The sequence below is a fragment of the Euprymna scolopes genome, chromosome 1 (assembly GCF_053919585.1).
Source record: "Euprymna scolopes isolate OS-2025 chromosome 1, ASM5391958v1, whole genome shotgun sequence".
In the NCBI taxonomy this organism is placed as follows: domain Eukaryota; kingdom Metazoa; phylum Mollusca; class Cephalopoda; order Sepiida; family Sepiolidae; genus Euprymna; species Euprymna scolopes.
This window is the reverse complement of record NC_136482.1, coordinates 102532861-102548522: the sequence shown is the minus strand read 5'-3', so window position 1 is coordinate 102548522 and position 15662 is coordinate 102532861. Positions and strand designations below refer to the sequence as shown.

The 15662-nt window shown below is 30.0% G+C and overlaps 1 protein-coding gene across 4 annotated transcripts in view; it reads left to right on the top strand.

Annotated features, from left to right (window-relative positions):
- The window catches only part of LOC145261356 (sterol regulatory element-binding protein 1-like), a 103328-nt gene that overhangs the window by 63811 nt on the left and 23855 nt on the right, over positions 1 to 15662 (top strand). For 2 of the 4 annotated variants that reach the window (XM_080119779.1, XM_080119778.1), the window contains exons 6-8: positions 2019 to 2186; positions 13180 to 13368; positions 14548 to 14723. In XM_080119779.1, coding sequence (XP_079975905.1) covers positions 2019 to 2186; positions 13180 to 13368; positions 14548 to 14723 — 533 coding nt within the window. The remainder of the gene's footprint in view (positions 1 to 2018; positions 2187 to 13179; positions 13369 to 14547; positions 14724 to 15662) is intronic. The other 2 variants (XM_080119784.1, XM_080119782.1) reach the window with 1 other exon arrangement.

Here is a 15662-nt window from a genome sequence, read left to right as displayed (position 1 = left end):
AACAGAAGTATGTTCAAAAACAAATAGATCAAATCCAGAATGCTGTGAATAACAATCAATTATCTCTGGCTTGGCAAGTAGTAAATGAGATATTTGGGTGCAAACATTTTGTTAAAGGTAAACACCCCGGAAAATGCCCATTTGAAATGGAAAGGACATTTTGAATAGCTACTTGGAAATTAACTAGTAGTGGCAAACCAACCATTTCAATCGATTGTTGAACAGGAATTTGATATTGAGAAAAGATTTTACGATGGTGGAACTTCTAGCTGCACTAAAGAAGACTAAGAATCGTAAAGCTGCAGGTTTAAATGACATTCCTCCTGAAGTCTGAAAGACCGGTGGCTTCAATGACAGCCTTCTTGATTCATGCAGTGCTGTATATAATCAAGAGGTTGTTCATGTGTGAAGAGAAAGATGCATACTTTCCTCCCCCAAGAAAGGTGACCTAAGCATACCAAGATCTTACTCCAATTGCAGCAAAAATTTACAAGGTCATGCTTCTCAACCGTATCCAACCAAAGATCGAAAAAGTGCTCAGGAAGAATTTAGGAAGAGTCGCTCTACTACTGATCAAATTCTTACTGTCAGGAGACTAATTGAAGTAGTCAAAGCCAAAAACCTTGAGGTAATCATGCTCTTTGTAGATTTCTCCAAAGCGTTCGGCTCTGTAAATAGAGGGAAAATGGTCAGCATCTTAAAGGCATATGACATTCCAAACAGTCATTAATGCTATCATGATGCTATACAAACACATTCGAGCAATGGTCAGCTCGCCAGATGGTGACACTGAATTCTTTGACATTCATGCTAGGGTGCTTTAGGGAGACACTCTAGTCTCTTTTCTTTTCATTGTCTGTCTTGGCTGTGTACTTCGCACCTCTGTTGATATACACAGCACACTGGGTTTCACCTTAAATAAATCTAGAAGTAGACACCATCCATCAGCACACATAACTGACGCAGATTGCGCAGGCAATATTGCTATGTTCACGAATAACACTGTTGATGTGCAAATGCTGTTACGTGAACTAGAAAAGTCTGCAAATGACATTGGTCTTTACATTAATTCAGATAAGACAGTTTGACTTTCAATGTGAAGAGGAAGATCAAAACTAGATAGAACAACACTGAAAGAAGTTACTGAGTTTATGTACTTGGCCAGCAACATAGAGTCCACGGAGAGAGAGATTGAAATTCGCATCTCAAAAGCATGGGCTGCATTGGAAAAGCTGCAGTCGGTATAGACTTCAAGGCTAAATGACAAATTGAAAAGGCAGTTTTTTAGAGCATTGGAGGAGTATGTCCTTGTTTATAGTGCTACAACATGGACACTCACCAAAATATTGGAAAGAAAGCTAGACAGCATGTACACCCATATGAAGAGTGTTAAATATATCTTGGCAAGATCATCCTATGAAGGAGTAACTTTATGGCAAGTTATCTGCCATATCTAATACCATCAGGGAGCAGTGTCTACAATTTGTCGATCACTGCTAGAGGAGTAAGAGCTGGTGAGAAATGTATTGTGGTGGACTCCATGGCACGGGTGCACGAGCATAGGATGATCTAGATCTACGTAGATCCAGCAAATTGCACATAACACCAACTGTGATCCTGAAGATCTGAGGCAGCTGATGGAAGACTGGGAAATTTGGAGAGAGAGAGTCACATTGGTCCGGGCAAAGAGCCCAACCAGATATAGATTAAATTACCTAAAAAGGTTTCATATGCCATAAAACAAACCAAACCTGAAAATCTTAGCTTCTTCTGTTTTTCATTCCACCAATGGATGCATTTGAGGCTATGTTGCCCACAAAAATTATCATTGGAAAATTTATTCTTTTAAAAAGAAATAAAATCACTCAAACCCCTAAGAAATGTGAATAAAACCCCCTTAATTACTTTGAAATGTTTTCAATAGTTTTTTGTTATTGAGGCTGTCGTCAGATGTTTGCCTCCTCCTCGTCAGCCAGATCTATTTTATATAACTGTACCCGACTGCCTCTACTCTCTAGATATGGATGACGCATTGGTTGGAATGCAATTGAAGCATGATCCTGTTATGGTGTTGACTCCACCTGGATCTATCACTGGTTCGCCTTCTCGCAGTCCCCCTACTGCTAGCAGTGACAGTGAATTGTCTTCTCCCCCAAGTCCACTATTTGATGATTCCTCAAATTCTGGTAAGAATATAACAATTTCTCTATTGGTGTTGTGCTATCCTCACTTCTTTCATGTTCATTGTTGTTATTTATTTTATTATTGATAGCTTTTTTTTTTCTCATTTATATTTGTGTAAGTATCTCTAAATATCTTTATTAAAAGAGCACCTTGCACTCCTTTTTTGGATACACTTGCATTGCAATAGTCATAGCTTACAGCTTACTAAATCTCTCTTTCGTACTTGTAAAGACAAACTGATCATTTAGTTCTTTCATTCTTTAGCTTAAAAATCAGAATGAAAGTATTGAATGATCAGTTACATTACTTGTAAGAGGTTTATTATTTATTACCATATTTTCCTGTATTAGAAAATGTAGGTCTTTATCCAGAATTTCCTCTATATTTAAAAAAAAGAAAGTAAATAAAAATTTTTATGATTTATGTACCTATGATGGAAAGAAAATATTGTACACTGAGAATCACATAAATTGTTCAAGTAGTTTTATTTTTGTAAAGAAAGTAATTTTTAAGCGAATTTGAGATTTCCTATGCCTCCTCTCGCTCCCTATTAACAATGGCTTTTTAAAACTTTGCAAGTTTGAATTATCTCTCTTTCTTCACATTATTTTTAAGATGGCATTGTGAGATCAACTCTCATATCTTCGTCATAAATTTTATTTTCTTATTTAAAAATAGAACTACTTGATAAATATACATAGTTTACTATATTTTCTTTCTATGCTAGGTACATGCATTATACAAATTTTTTTATTATTTAGGTGAAATTCTGAACACGCATCAAAATTTAAAATAAACTTTAACATCAAAAAGTGTATATATGGGGATATTACATATACATAAGCACACATTCTCTGAATTTTTCTTATTCAGCTTTAAAAAAAAGTTCTTGAAATGGCAAGATTATAAATACACAAGTTATCAGAGAAGGTAACAAAAATACAAAATAGGTGTTGATAATAAAAGGTATTTAATATATTGACAATATTTGTTCTTTGCGAATCCGTGTAATTAAACATCCTTTTATCTCTAAAGGAAATTCAGTGAAATTGATAAAAATTCAAAAAAAATACATGAAAATTTGAGTTTTAAAAATGTTTTAAGTTTGAACATTTGTTCACAAGATATTTGTTTATATTTAATTTTCAAAATTTTTTTTCATAGTGTTCTCTTTTTACTGAAAGACAATATTTGTTTCATAATTAATTAATACAGAGAAATACAATAAAATTAAAACAAAAGTATCGTCTATTAACAACTTCAATTGTATCGACATGCAAGTTTCATTACCACTGTCTCCTAAAAAATATTAGTTTTGTAACTCAAATTAGAAGAAACACACAATGGTTAAAGATGATTCATTTATATTCTTTTATATAATGAAAAATATTGTATTGAAGTATTTGTACAACATTGAGATTTTAATGGTCAGCATAGTACACCTTTTAAACAAAAAAAAAATTTGAAAATTGTTGTACTATGTAGTCAGTTAACATACTTCCTAACTTCCAGTTTGGCTGTTACTGGAAGTGGTGACCAGGCAAATCAGTTCTTTCACTTTTTTGTTCTTCAGTATTTCTGTTTAGCAATTTAATGAAATAAAATATGAGAAAAGTTCATTATTGAAAAGTATACAATAAGTTTTTATTTTATTTGAAATTTTATAAAAAATATGTTTATGAAATTTATAAAAATAAGTTTTTTATTTTATAAATAAAAGATTTTATTTGAATTTCTATAATATATGTTTATGAAAGTATAAAATAAAATTATTGAAATCAAAATAACAAAATTTCAAACATCATTAACAAAAAAAAGTATCCAATACATTATATTCCCAAAAAAGTTAAAAAAAAAAAAAAAAAAAAAAATTTTTTTAAATGTTTTCAATGATTTAAAAATAAAAAATCAAACTAATTCTAATGATTCTTAATTAAAATAAAACTGAAAAAACTTTTTCATGATGATCAGAAAAACATTTTTAAAAAAAAAGTACATGACCAGGGGAGATATAAGCGTGAAAGAAAAAAAGCAAAAGAACTGATTTGTCTTGTCACAGCTTCTGGTAGTGTTACACCAGAAGTTAGTAAGTATGTTAGCTGACTAGAACCCAGGGTTGTATTATACACAAGGATGTAATTTATTCTCATTTTTAGTTTCAAAAGCAGAGAGGGCATTATTATACAGAAGATAAATAACATTATTTTAAAGTGTTCTTGATTTTAAAAAAACTAAGTTTGTTTTACATTTGTAGCATTTTTGTTTTTATAATCTTTAACAGTTGTTAGTTTGTATCATGTAAAAAATAATCTCTTGTGAGTATCGTACATATATCTAAATTCTTTTTGCTTTCTCTCTACTTTTGTATTTTGTGAATCGTGTTTCCTTAAAAATAATAAATTTGATGTTCAGAATTTCAAGTCCATTCTATTTAGACTATCAGAAAGAAGAATTTTATAATTCAACTGCAATCAAATTAGCCTAAGAGTCAGAAATCAGAATCATCAAATTTTTATGAGTATAATATTTTAAAATAATAAACATGGATTTATTTTAGTAAATCGTCTTCTAAGATTTTCTTTTAATTCATTAAAATCTTGAATTTTGCTCATCATCTTTCCATTTAGAATTTCTGGGAGCAATTTTTGCTGTTTGTAAATAAAAGGACTTTGTTTATTTTTGGAATATTTTACGAATATGAAAGCGTTTATAGAATTTATTTTGCGGTTAACTTTTCTGTGGTTCAACAATATGGGGTATGGGTGAAAATTGCTGTTCCAAATAAATTATCTGAAAAACTCTTTAATATACTTACATATCAGGCAAATCTAAATATCTACATAAAAAAAATTGGGAAAATTTATCAAGTAGGTTAATTAAAAAAAAAAAAAAATTTTATTGTATTTTGTTGATTCGTCATTGATATGAACGTAATTTCCATAAAACAAGAAATAAGTCAGTCAGTCATTTAACCAACTAGTAATGAATAGCAAATTAGTAAAATATGAAAACATTTTTTTATCTTTAATTAAACTAGAAAATCTTAAAGGGAGACAATTTACTAAAATTAAACTGTATTAATTATTAATAAATTGATTTTGATTCTAATCTTTCCATTTTTCATCAATATCAGAGTACAACACAATTAGGATTAAATAAATTTCCTACTTTTGTTTTGATTCAGTTTTTAAATTCTCAATACTTATGCATAATTTATGATGTTATCAGATTAAAACTTATTGAACAGTATACATTTGATTTAAAAAAAAAATATACATATGTACTTATTGTATACTTCTGTAATAGTTGGGTATTTTGTATAAATGTTAGGGAAGTGGCATTAATAATGTAGTCATTACTGATAGGAGTTTGGCATGCCATGTTCAAGTTCTGTTGGGAATATTGCATCACTTTCACTAATTTCTTCTCCCCCACCTATGGATGAAATAGAGCAGCCTAGATTCTCAAGAAATAGCAGAGCAACTAATTAAAACTCAAAGGAAAATTGTAGTACTGAGAGGGGGTATACATTTTAGAATTTTCTACTTGTATTTTGTATTGTATTTGTAATTTGTGTTGTATTTGTTATCTGCTCAAACATTTAATTTAGTTTTACTTTCATCATCCAACAAAAGTATTTTATTTTTATTTTTTTTTTAGTATTCTAAACTTTATCAACTGTGCTTCTGTTTTAGGATCTAAAATATTTTTTCTTTTTCTTTGAGCAAGTTAATTTGTATGTACCTTCTTTTATGTAACTTTTATTATTTACATGTTTCAAACAATTATCCTCATTGTCGTTCTTGTTTGTTTCAATCATTTGTGTTGTCCAACCTCTTCAAATGCTTTTTGATATAGTAACATTCTAAGAATTTCAAACACATTTATTTTATTTATCCACTGGGGTAGATTTCTCTCAACATTTCACAACTAGTATCAGTTAATTTTTCTTAAGATTCTTACAGCAGGGATTGAACTCATAACCTCTAGATAAATTTACTAGAAAATATTTTAATGCTTTTATGCCAAGTTGAAAAATCTAATGTGATATTTTTCAGTGTTCAAAAATTCCTGAAAGGTTACCAATTACAACTAAAGGCACCTAATGATGGCTATAGAGTACAGCAACTAAAATGTTATGAACAAAGTAAGGACAACAGTCCAAAACATGTAAATAATTAATACTTGTCTCAGAAATAAGATATTTTTTAGTTTTAGATATTAAAAAAAAAAATTAGTTGTAAAAAGTGCTTAACATTTAATAATTTCATTGTGTGACTGTTACCTTAACTCATTTCATTTCATATTCAAGATTAATAGTTCAGCTACTCCCTTTCCCTTTTTTAAATCTCTATTTCTATGAAATAAGTGAAAGCATTGTCAAAAAGATTGTGTCCTATTCACAGTCCACTTGTTTGTTCAGTGATTTTATTCTTGAGTACATTATATAAGAAAACCATCATGTTGTTAAAAATTCTATCTTCTACTCATTTGAAAGCCTCACTTACCTGCCATAGGAAATAGTAAGCTTGTAAACAAATGGGATGTTAGCTTGGAAAAGTTTAAATGTCTAACCCTCTCACTTCATTGCATCCATCATTATTTTAACATCTTTTTTAATTATAAATCTCATGATAGTGGGGATTTTTTTTTTTTTTTTTTTTTGTCTGTTTAATATTCCAATGTTAATACATTTTTAACGAATATGAAATCTGATTATATCCTTTTTGAAAGACTTTTCTAGAAAAAATCTTTTTTATTAAAACTACTTTTCGTAAATCATTTAAAATGTTATTAAACAAAAAAATGAAGCCTTAGTTCATTATTTATTATATTATTTTTATTCGAAAATATTTTTAAAAAATTAACAACCAGCCACATTTTTAGTTTTAAACTTTTGACATTTTTTATATTCTACAAATGTGAAAACATAGCCCATGGGAAAACTAACCATTTAAGGAAATGTAAAATTAATAGATTTTCCTTTTTACTCCTTGAAATATTAAATAATTTACATAATTAAACTGAATGTATGTAAATATTACTTTTAAATGCAAATTTTACATTTTTGAAAAATGTTTTAGATGTCAACAAAAATATTAACCTTTTTTAGTGAGTCTTACTATTTTCTACTTTTTAAATAATTTTAGTTTTTTATTACATTCTACAATTATTATATTCAAGAAAGATTGAACATTTTGAAATAAAGTTTACTTGGAAAAAGACTTATCTAAAATGATTTTTTTTTTTGTTTCAGTTAAAAACTTGTTTGTGAAGTAATAAAATATACAGAAAAAATGATTATCAACATTTCACTTTACTAAAAATCAATAAATGATTGTATTAACTATTTTTAAATGTTTCATTACACATTTTATTTAAAGATTTATATTTTTAATTTTAATTTCATTACTTAAAAAACTAATTTAATAATTTTTTAAATATGTAATTTGGAGATATCTAAGTTTCTAGGTAATTTATATAGCTTCTAAATAAAATAAACTTAATATATTACCAAAAATACTCCTATTTTATATTTTACTAAAAATTATTTATTGTAAAAGTTTAATTTAAAAACTTAGTATTCATTGAAAAATAAAATTCAACTTAACATGTTTATTCAGAAAAATATTTTAAAATAAAAATAATTTTATTCAAAAACCGATTTTTGCCAATGATTATTTAACAAAATAAATATTTACATTGAAAAAATATTTATTTTTATGTTTTTGTACCATTTTTTAATATTTAATAAAGGCAAAACATGTTTAAAAGTTATATTTACATATAAATATACAATCACACTTTTAATAACATTTAATAAAAAATAAAAAGTTTCTTTACAAGAGCTGGGTGGTAATTTTCTTTATATTTCTGAATCTTCTCACAGGTTATGTTTTCATGTTGGTAATTTTCCAATGTACCATGTCCTCAAGCCAATTTTCTTATGCCTACTAACATGTATGATGCATGCTATTTTGTTTTAAAGATTTGTATTTTTTTTATTTGTTTATTTTTTTTATTTTTTTAAAAATAATTGAGGTTGAAAATATGATAAACACGGTTGAACTTTTTTATGATTAAATTTGCAATATATGTCATTATAGATATAAAAAAAAAAAAAGATTGGGAAAAATTAAAATAAGGCCAATTTTACTAACTTGAGGTTCGTTCTCTGAATCAATACTAGTCAACTCTGTTTACTACATCTTCACAACCAAGTAGTCATGCCTAATTTAGTACAACATCCTAATTTACTATTATCCTTCTAAATGAGTGCATTCAAATGTAAGTTTCAAATCGTCTTTCAAATTATGAGTATCACAGATCAAATATGGATCTTTCATTGATGCATTTAGTCTGCATTTACTCTCCTGTCATCCTAGTGCCAGATGCGTTCCAAGGCGGGAAGCATTAAAAACCGCATCATCAGAGAGGTGATGATGGCTAAGTGATTATGCATGGACTGACAACCTGGATGTGTCAAGTTCAAATTCAGTTCATTCTTTAGAAATACTTTCGCTTAGGGATGTTAGCAACGTTCGTGTGGTCCCTCCCTTAAGTACCCAATGTATTTCTGGAAAGAATTTAAGAAAACAAATGCCAAAAATAATCATCTGATTCATGCAAAATCAATAATGCTCAACAGCAACCCCAAACTGATCACGTATGGTTGATCTGTAAATGAATTGGACTATCTTTTTTTTTTTTTTGTCTTACAATTAAAAGTTCTTTGACTTGATATGTTACCTGTGCCACCACATTTTCAGATAATAATTTGAATGCGTCTACAATTGAAATGGTGGTGGTGGTGGTGGTGGGGGGTATATCACAAGAGATGTAGAGGTTAATTAAAAAGAACTCAAATACTTTTTTCGGCAATAAAGACTTATAAAGTCGTCTTTCTTTTAACCACATTTTTTTCTTTAAAATGAAATGGCTGCTAATAGCAGTGGTGCGTCAAAACAGTTTTACCATAATTGTAATTGGAAGGAAATAAACACTTAATTTTATCTGCTGCCTTGGAAAAAGACAAGACCTTATATAAAAAATAAATATGATTTTTAAATTATAATCTTGTAGTTTAATGATAAAAACTCATTTTATGCTGAAATTTCGTGTTTTAAATCTATAAACAAATGATTTTCTATTGATTTTAAAGCTTAATAAAAATGTTAACAAATTCTTTAACTTCTGCATTTATCCTATTGACACATTGTTCAAATTAAATTTTCTCAACAGTTATACTGAACAATGAGTTGTGCCATCTGTTGCTAAATAATGTTAACTATTAATGAAAGCTAATTTCTTACTTTTGACAACCTATATGTGTTAGTGGAGGGAGTATTTAGGGAGTCCAGATATAGAGGACCTCATGCTAATCTGTAATGATTGACTGCCAATAAATTGAAAAAGATTCAAATAAATTTGCTTTGTCAAGTGGCTTATAATGTATATTTTGATTTGAGTTGTCTAAAAAATCAAGTTGCTTCAATCAAACTTTCATAAAATGTATTTAATTCAGTCTCAGTTTTCAGGTTTATTTTTAATTCAGTGTTTTCATAAGTCAAGCACAGACTTGATTATATGTGAGCATTTATGGAGCTGAAATTAAGTGGAAAATCTTTCCTGTGTGTATGATTTTCTTGGGTCTTGTTTTTAAAGTGCATTTGAGCTATAATCTTATGAATACAATAGGATACTAAAATACCAAAGGGAAATTAATTTGCACATATATTTAAGAAAAATAATAGATTTTTCTTATCTTGATTTTTAGATTAAGACATCCATGTATTAGAGCATTCACTTTGGTATTTGCCTGCTTTTCACTGCAGCAAGGTCGGATGTGAAGTTATTTTAAAGTGGGTGGGGTGAGGGCACAGCTTCCTCAAGGAGACATTCTAAAAGGGTATAGAAATAACTCAAATGAATTCTTTGGCATTTCACAGTAGAAACACTTCAGTCATACGACAATGAAACCCTCTCCTTCCCAAAGGAGGCAGTTATGCTTGAGAGAATATCAGACCCTAATGTAAGACTGTCAAAAATGAATCCAACTAGGTATGATAAAGATGTCATTAAACTTAAATCCGTTAAATATTCCTCAGTTCAGTCTGGATGTCCCAAGTTCAATCCCTGGGCACAATTCAGTAGGAAAATGAAACTGTTATATGCCTGATAGGATGAGGAATGTTATCTTCTGTGTCAGTAGTTAGAATCTATTTATACATGGGAAACATGTAACACTAGAGTCATTAGGAAGCGCTAGTCCATCACCTTACAGATGCTAAACTTCTGACCGACCAACAATATGGATTTAGGCAAGCCCGTTCCACAGCAGACATCCTAACTGTAATCTCCGAGTATATATACCATTCACTTGACAAAGCAGGGGAGGGCAGAGCGGTAGCTTTTGACATGGTATGGCATGAAGGTCTTAGGAAAATCAGATCATACAGTATCATTGGAAGAATACTTAACATAATTAAATCCTTCTTAGATAAGAGAAAAATCCAGGTTGTCCTCGATGGTCGTACATCTAAACAATATGATATAAATGCGGGAGTGCCTCAGGGGTCTATCCTTGGACCTCTATTATTCCTAATATTCATAAATGACCTCCCTGACAAAATTGTCTGTGAGATGGGTATATATGCTAATGACACCACGCTCTATAACAGACACGACAGGAAAACAAATGAACACATATCTAAAGAAATGGCAGAAACACTAGAGGATGACCTCCGATCTGTAGTGGAATGGGGACAAAAATGGATGGTCACATTCAATGCCGCCAAGACTAAACTTGTTTCCTTCAATAACTACAAGAAACCTTCTCTACCACCAATAGCAATGGCCAAAGACTCTTTATCTGAAAGCACATTTTTTAAATTCCTTGGCCTAACGTTCACAGGAAACATGAGTTAGAACAATTACATTAAGAGCATTGCCAGGACCGTTCTCTCTACCGTGCTAGAAAGCTACTAACGCCTAAAAGTATCTTGTACCTCTATAAGGCCACTATTCGCCCATGCATGGAGTATTGTTGTCATATTTTGGGCCGGTGCATCTGCTACTAGTCTCTCACTCCTAGACAAGGTTCAAAAGAGAGTCGCCAACCTAATAGGTTCTGAACTGTCATCCAAGCTTCAGCCTCTGTCCCATCGACGCAATGTAGCATCCCTCTGCCTGTTCTACAAGTACTTTAACGGTGAATGTTCCGATAAACTGCAAGCACTTGTACCCCTTCTACGTAAATACTCCTGACAAGCAGTAAAATCCCACCCCTTCACAGTAGAGATCCCTAGATGTAAGAGCCTTTTTCCTGCTTCCCCAACTGTACTGACATGCAGAAGTTCAAGTGTAATGTGAACCGACATCTTGCTGCTCAACTTCCCAACTACTACCCCTAATAGTAGCCCCTACCATCAAAGTGGCAATGTGCCTTGTTTGGGGTGAAAATGTAATTTTAAAAAATCGTTTTTGAAATATTCCAAGGAACATAAAATGAGAATAGACTTTCTCCTATGAATTGAATAAACTGCTTAATTTAGCTTTCATGGGAGATTCCTGGCTGTATTAAGTGTACCAAAAAGAAGCTGACGGTATATAATCGCCAAAACAAGATAAATATAATAAAGATGAGGAGAAGAGTCAAATAGCTGTAAATAGTATAAATATAAAATATAGGTAAATTGCTTACACATCAAATTTTAATTTAGAAAACTTTCATATAACATTTTAACTTTACAGAAGCACTTCATTTTTTTCTCTATTTTACAACTGGTTTATAAAAATCAGTTTTCTTAAAATGTTTCTACTAGACGTTATTTTATAGATAGTGTCTAAGAAAGTTATAAAATTTTCACTTTGGAGTACATTTTGCAAAATAAAGTTCTGTATGAAATATTTTTGTTTTTAATAGCAATGCACAATTTATTAATAGTGGAAATAAAATAAATTTTATGCACACTAATGTATGTTTTTTATTAATTGCATTTTTCAAAATTATGCTGAACACGATTTTATTTGAATTATTTATGTGACTGAAACTGTTATAAAGATATTTATTGTATTATTTTCTTTAAGAAATGTTTTAATGAGCAAATAATTTAGTTAATAAAATAAATTCTAATTTGATATGTGACGTTTGGATTCATAAGAGGATGTTATAGGATAACAGTTACTGTGTTAGATTAGCTATTGAAATGCATATTTTTTGCCTTATCAATTGATGATGAAACATTTCACAAAGGTCATGTACCATGATGATCACCCATTCATTGTGACCGGAAGCTCTGATAGTGAGAGAGTAGTGTCATTCTCCAGAAAAGTCTTTATTATAAAATGAGCCCTCTCAGCCCATCGCTGGACATCTGGAGACCACAAAGGCACTTTTTGAGCAAGTTCATCATTCCATGATATGTCTATAGCCAGCATCAAAGTTTGATGTTTAACAATTTCACATATGCCGAAAAGGCAAACATAAAACATTTTGTTTGATACATGGTTTTGCCATGATATGTTCTAGATGATGCACAGTATCAAGCAACATTTATATTTCAAGAGTCTGATCTGTAGAGTAAGATGGATTCAGCTAATGTGCGTTTTAATTTCTGCAAAATGTTATTGATTTTATAAATCTGTTTTATTATACAGAATATTTTTAAGTGTAGAAACATCTGGTAGAATATCGAAAAGATTTCATGAGATGAGAATAGGTCTAAAAGGGATGAATAATCTAAATAGAGCATGATGAAAGTTTGTTGATGCTAATGTTGTGTAATGCAGACATTAAGGAAAACATTCAGGGTTAATGCAAAATAAAACTAACTCTAGAATTCATGAATGTGTGACAGTTGCTCTATCAAAATTGAATTAATAAAATGAAAGCAAGATGGATTTTTTGTATATAAAACAATTCAATTTACTAAATTGAAGTTTTTCACTTTTATTTTTTTACTCCTTAATATTTCTCTTGTTCTCTCTTTTCAGGCAGTGATGCTCCAATGTTTGACATGGGTGGTATGCTGGACAGGTCTCGTATTGCCACTTGTATGTTCATGTTTGGAGTTTTGGCTTTTAATCCATTTGGTTTTTTCTTAAAACCTGGCACTCTTTCTTATTCCGACACTTATTCGACTGCACATAAATATGATCGAGTTTTGCTCAGTTTTAAATCAGGTTGGTATAATTTTTCTTTGACAAAAGTTATATATTTATGTGTTTAGTCTACCTCTATGGACGTTTGTCTTGGTCAATGATCTGATTTGAACTTTTGATGAAAAAACAAAAAACGACTTCTATATAAAATGAAGGATACTGCCAAATTTACTTGTTTGGTAAATATCATGAATGTGTGTGTGTGTGTGTGTGTGTGTCGGCACCAACCCTTTTCGGGTTTAACCGGCTTCCTCTGGAGAAGGAAGTTTCATGGGAGTATGAAATTCACAAATGGTCTTCAGTTGCATGTATATGCTCGTTAGAGGAGATGACGACGTTAGGTTTTTGCAACTCTTGCAGGAAGGTGTCTATGTCCTATAGCGCCTGGAATTCCCAAATTGGTCACCCGTTTTAGCAATGACCAGGTTCAACATTGCTTAACTTTGGTGATCTGACGGGAACCGGTGTGTTGACGTGATTATGATGTATAAATATCATGAATAAAAGGTTTCATTAAGTAATTCTGACAGCTTAGAATAGGTATTTGAATAAGTAAAATAAAATTAGGATAATAAATCAAATCACTTAAAACTGAAGTAATAATTTTAATGTTTAAAACTTATGCACCGAAAATGTTTTAGAAGTCTTTTGCATTTTTTGCAGAGATTTCATCAAATAACCATCTTTTCTGATTATTCAATGGAATTAAATGGGGAAGATTATTTGGAAGTAATAAATGAATTTATTGACTAGATATGTCATAAATGGAATTGATCTAGATAGTAAAATTTTGTTTTTAAAGAACTGACCAAAAATTTCCGTAATCAACTGGCTACTCAGAATAAAATATTGATTTTGTAAGGCATAAATTATCACTATAATCTAACATATAAAATTATTAAAATCATATTATTACAATAGCATTTGCATCCCTTGGAATAACATTTCTTATCTCAATAATCATAACTTCTTCATATTGATTTGAACTTTATTTCTTTTATCAAAAGTATACTGTAAAAATAATTTGGGAAGATTTAAATTTGATTCAGAAATCAAATAATTTGGGAATGAAAATAAAAACAAACTACTACAATGTTCATAGTTATGGAATTTTAATATTTCATTAGAATAAAACAATTTGTTTTTTAAGGTTATACTTGGAAAATATTTATCAGTCTATTTTCTTTTTCTCTTTTAAAGACAATGCAGCTATGGGTACTTTCTGGCCTTTCCTACCACAGTTACTGAACACTGTGTTTATCCTTCTGATGTTGCTAATGTTGTTTGTTTATGGGGAGCCTGTGAAATCAAAGAATAGCCAAGCATCAGTTACTTATTGGAGACATAAAAAGCAGTCTGACAAATACATTAATCAGGTAAGTCAGTTATCTATCTATACATATAAAATGCATTTTTTTGTCGCACTCACATTGATATTAAAAGCCTAATTTTTCTATTTAAAAATTATTAAACTGAACTTTATATACTCGATCATGGATATGCGAGCAACTTCATAAAGGTTAACTGATTTACATATTCCTTTGAAAAATGAATTAATTATTCATTTTTTTATGGTTTATTGGATGATTAGTTTCATTTAACTATTATGCTAAATTTTATTTATGCATATTTTCTACATGGGGCATAATTGTATAGCATTTAGGATGAAGTACACACACACACACACACGTGACCTTATCTCTGTGTGGAGAATAATTTCTATCAAACTCCTCTCTCAATTTTTGGTCTACAGACTTGAAACTTGATATATAGGGAATTTGGACCAGTGGAAAAAATTTGATTTAGCTTTAAACCGACTCTATAATAAATATGAAATCTGCATAAGATATCATATGTAAGCATATTTTATGACTGGGCAACGACGTGCAGCCTACTAGTTGGTACAAGATTTTGTTGAAATTCAGTTATTTATATATATAAGTGACCTTGTCTGTCTAAGGAATGTTCTCTATCAAATTACTTTGTAAATTTTTAGTTTACAAACTTGAAACTTGATATATAGGAGATTAGAGCCTGTGAAACAAATTCGATTTGGTTTTTAGCCATAAAGGGGTAAAAATTGAAAAAATTTTAACTTGGTGGATGTAAGTTGATTAAACGTATACCTTTTACGCATATGCAAATATACATTTATACTGTAAATTCGGTTAATTTTTTGGTGCTTGTGCACTTATTAAACCACATTATTTTTAAATAGTATTTTCAAATTAAAGTTTTACAATATCTTTTTTTTTTTTTTTCTTTAAATTGTTAGGTGAAAGTACAGAATAGTTACAAAACGCCCTCCTCTCTCC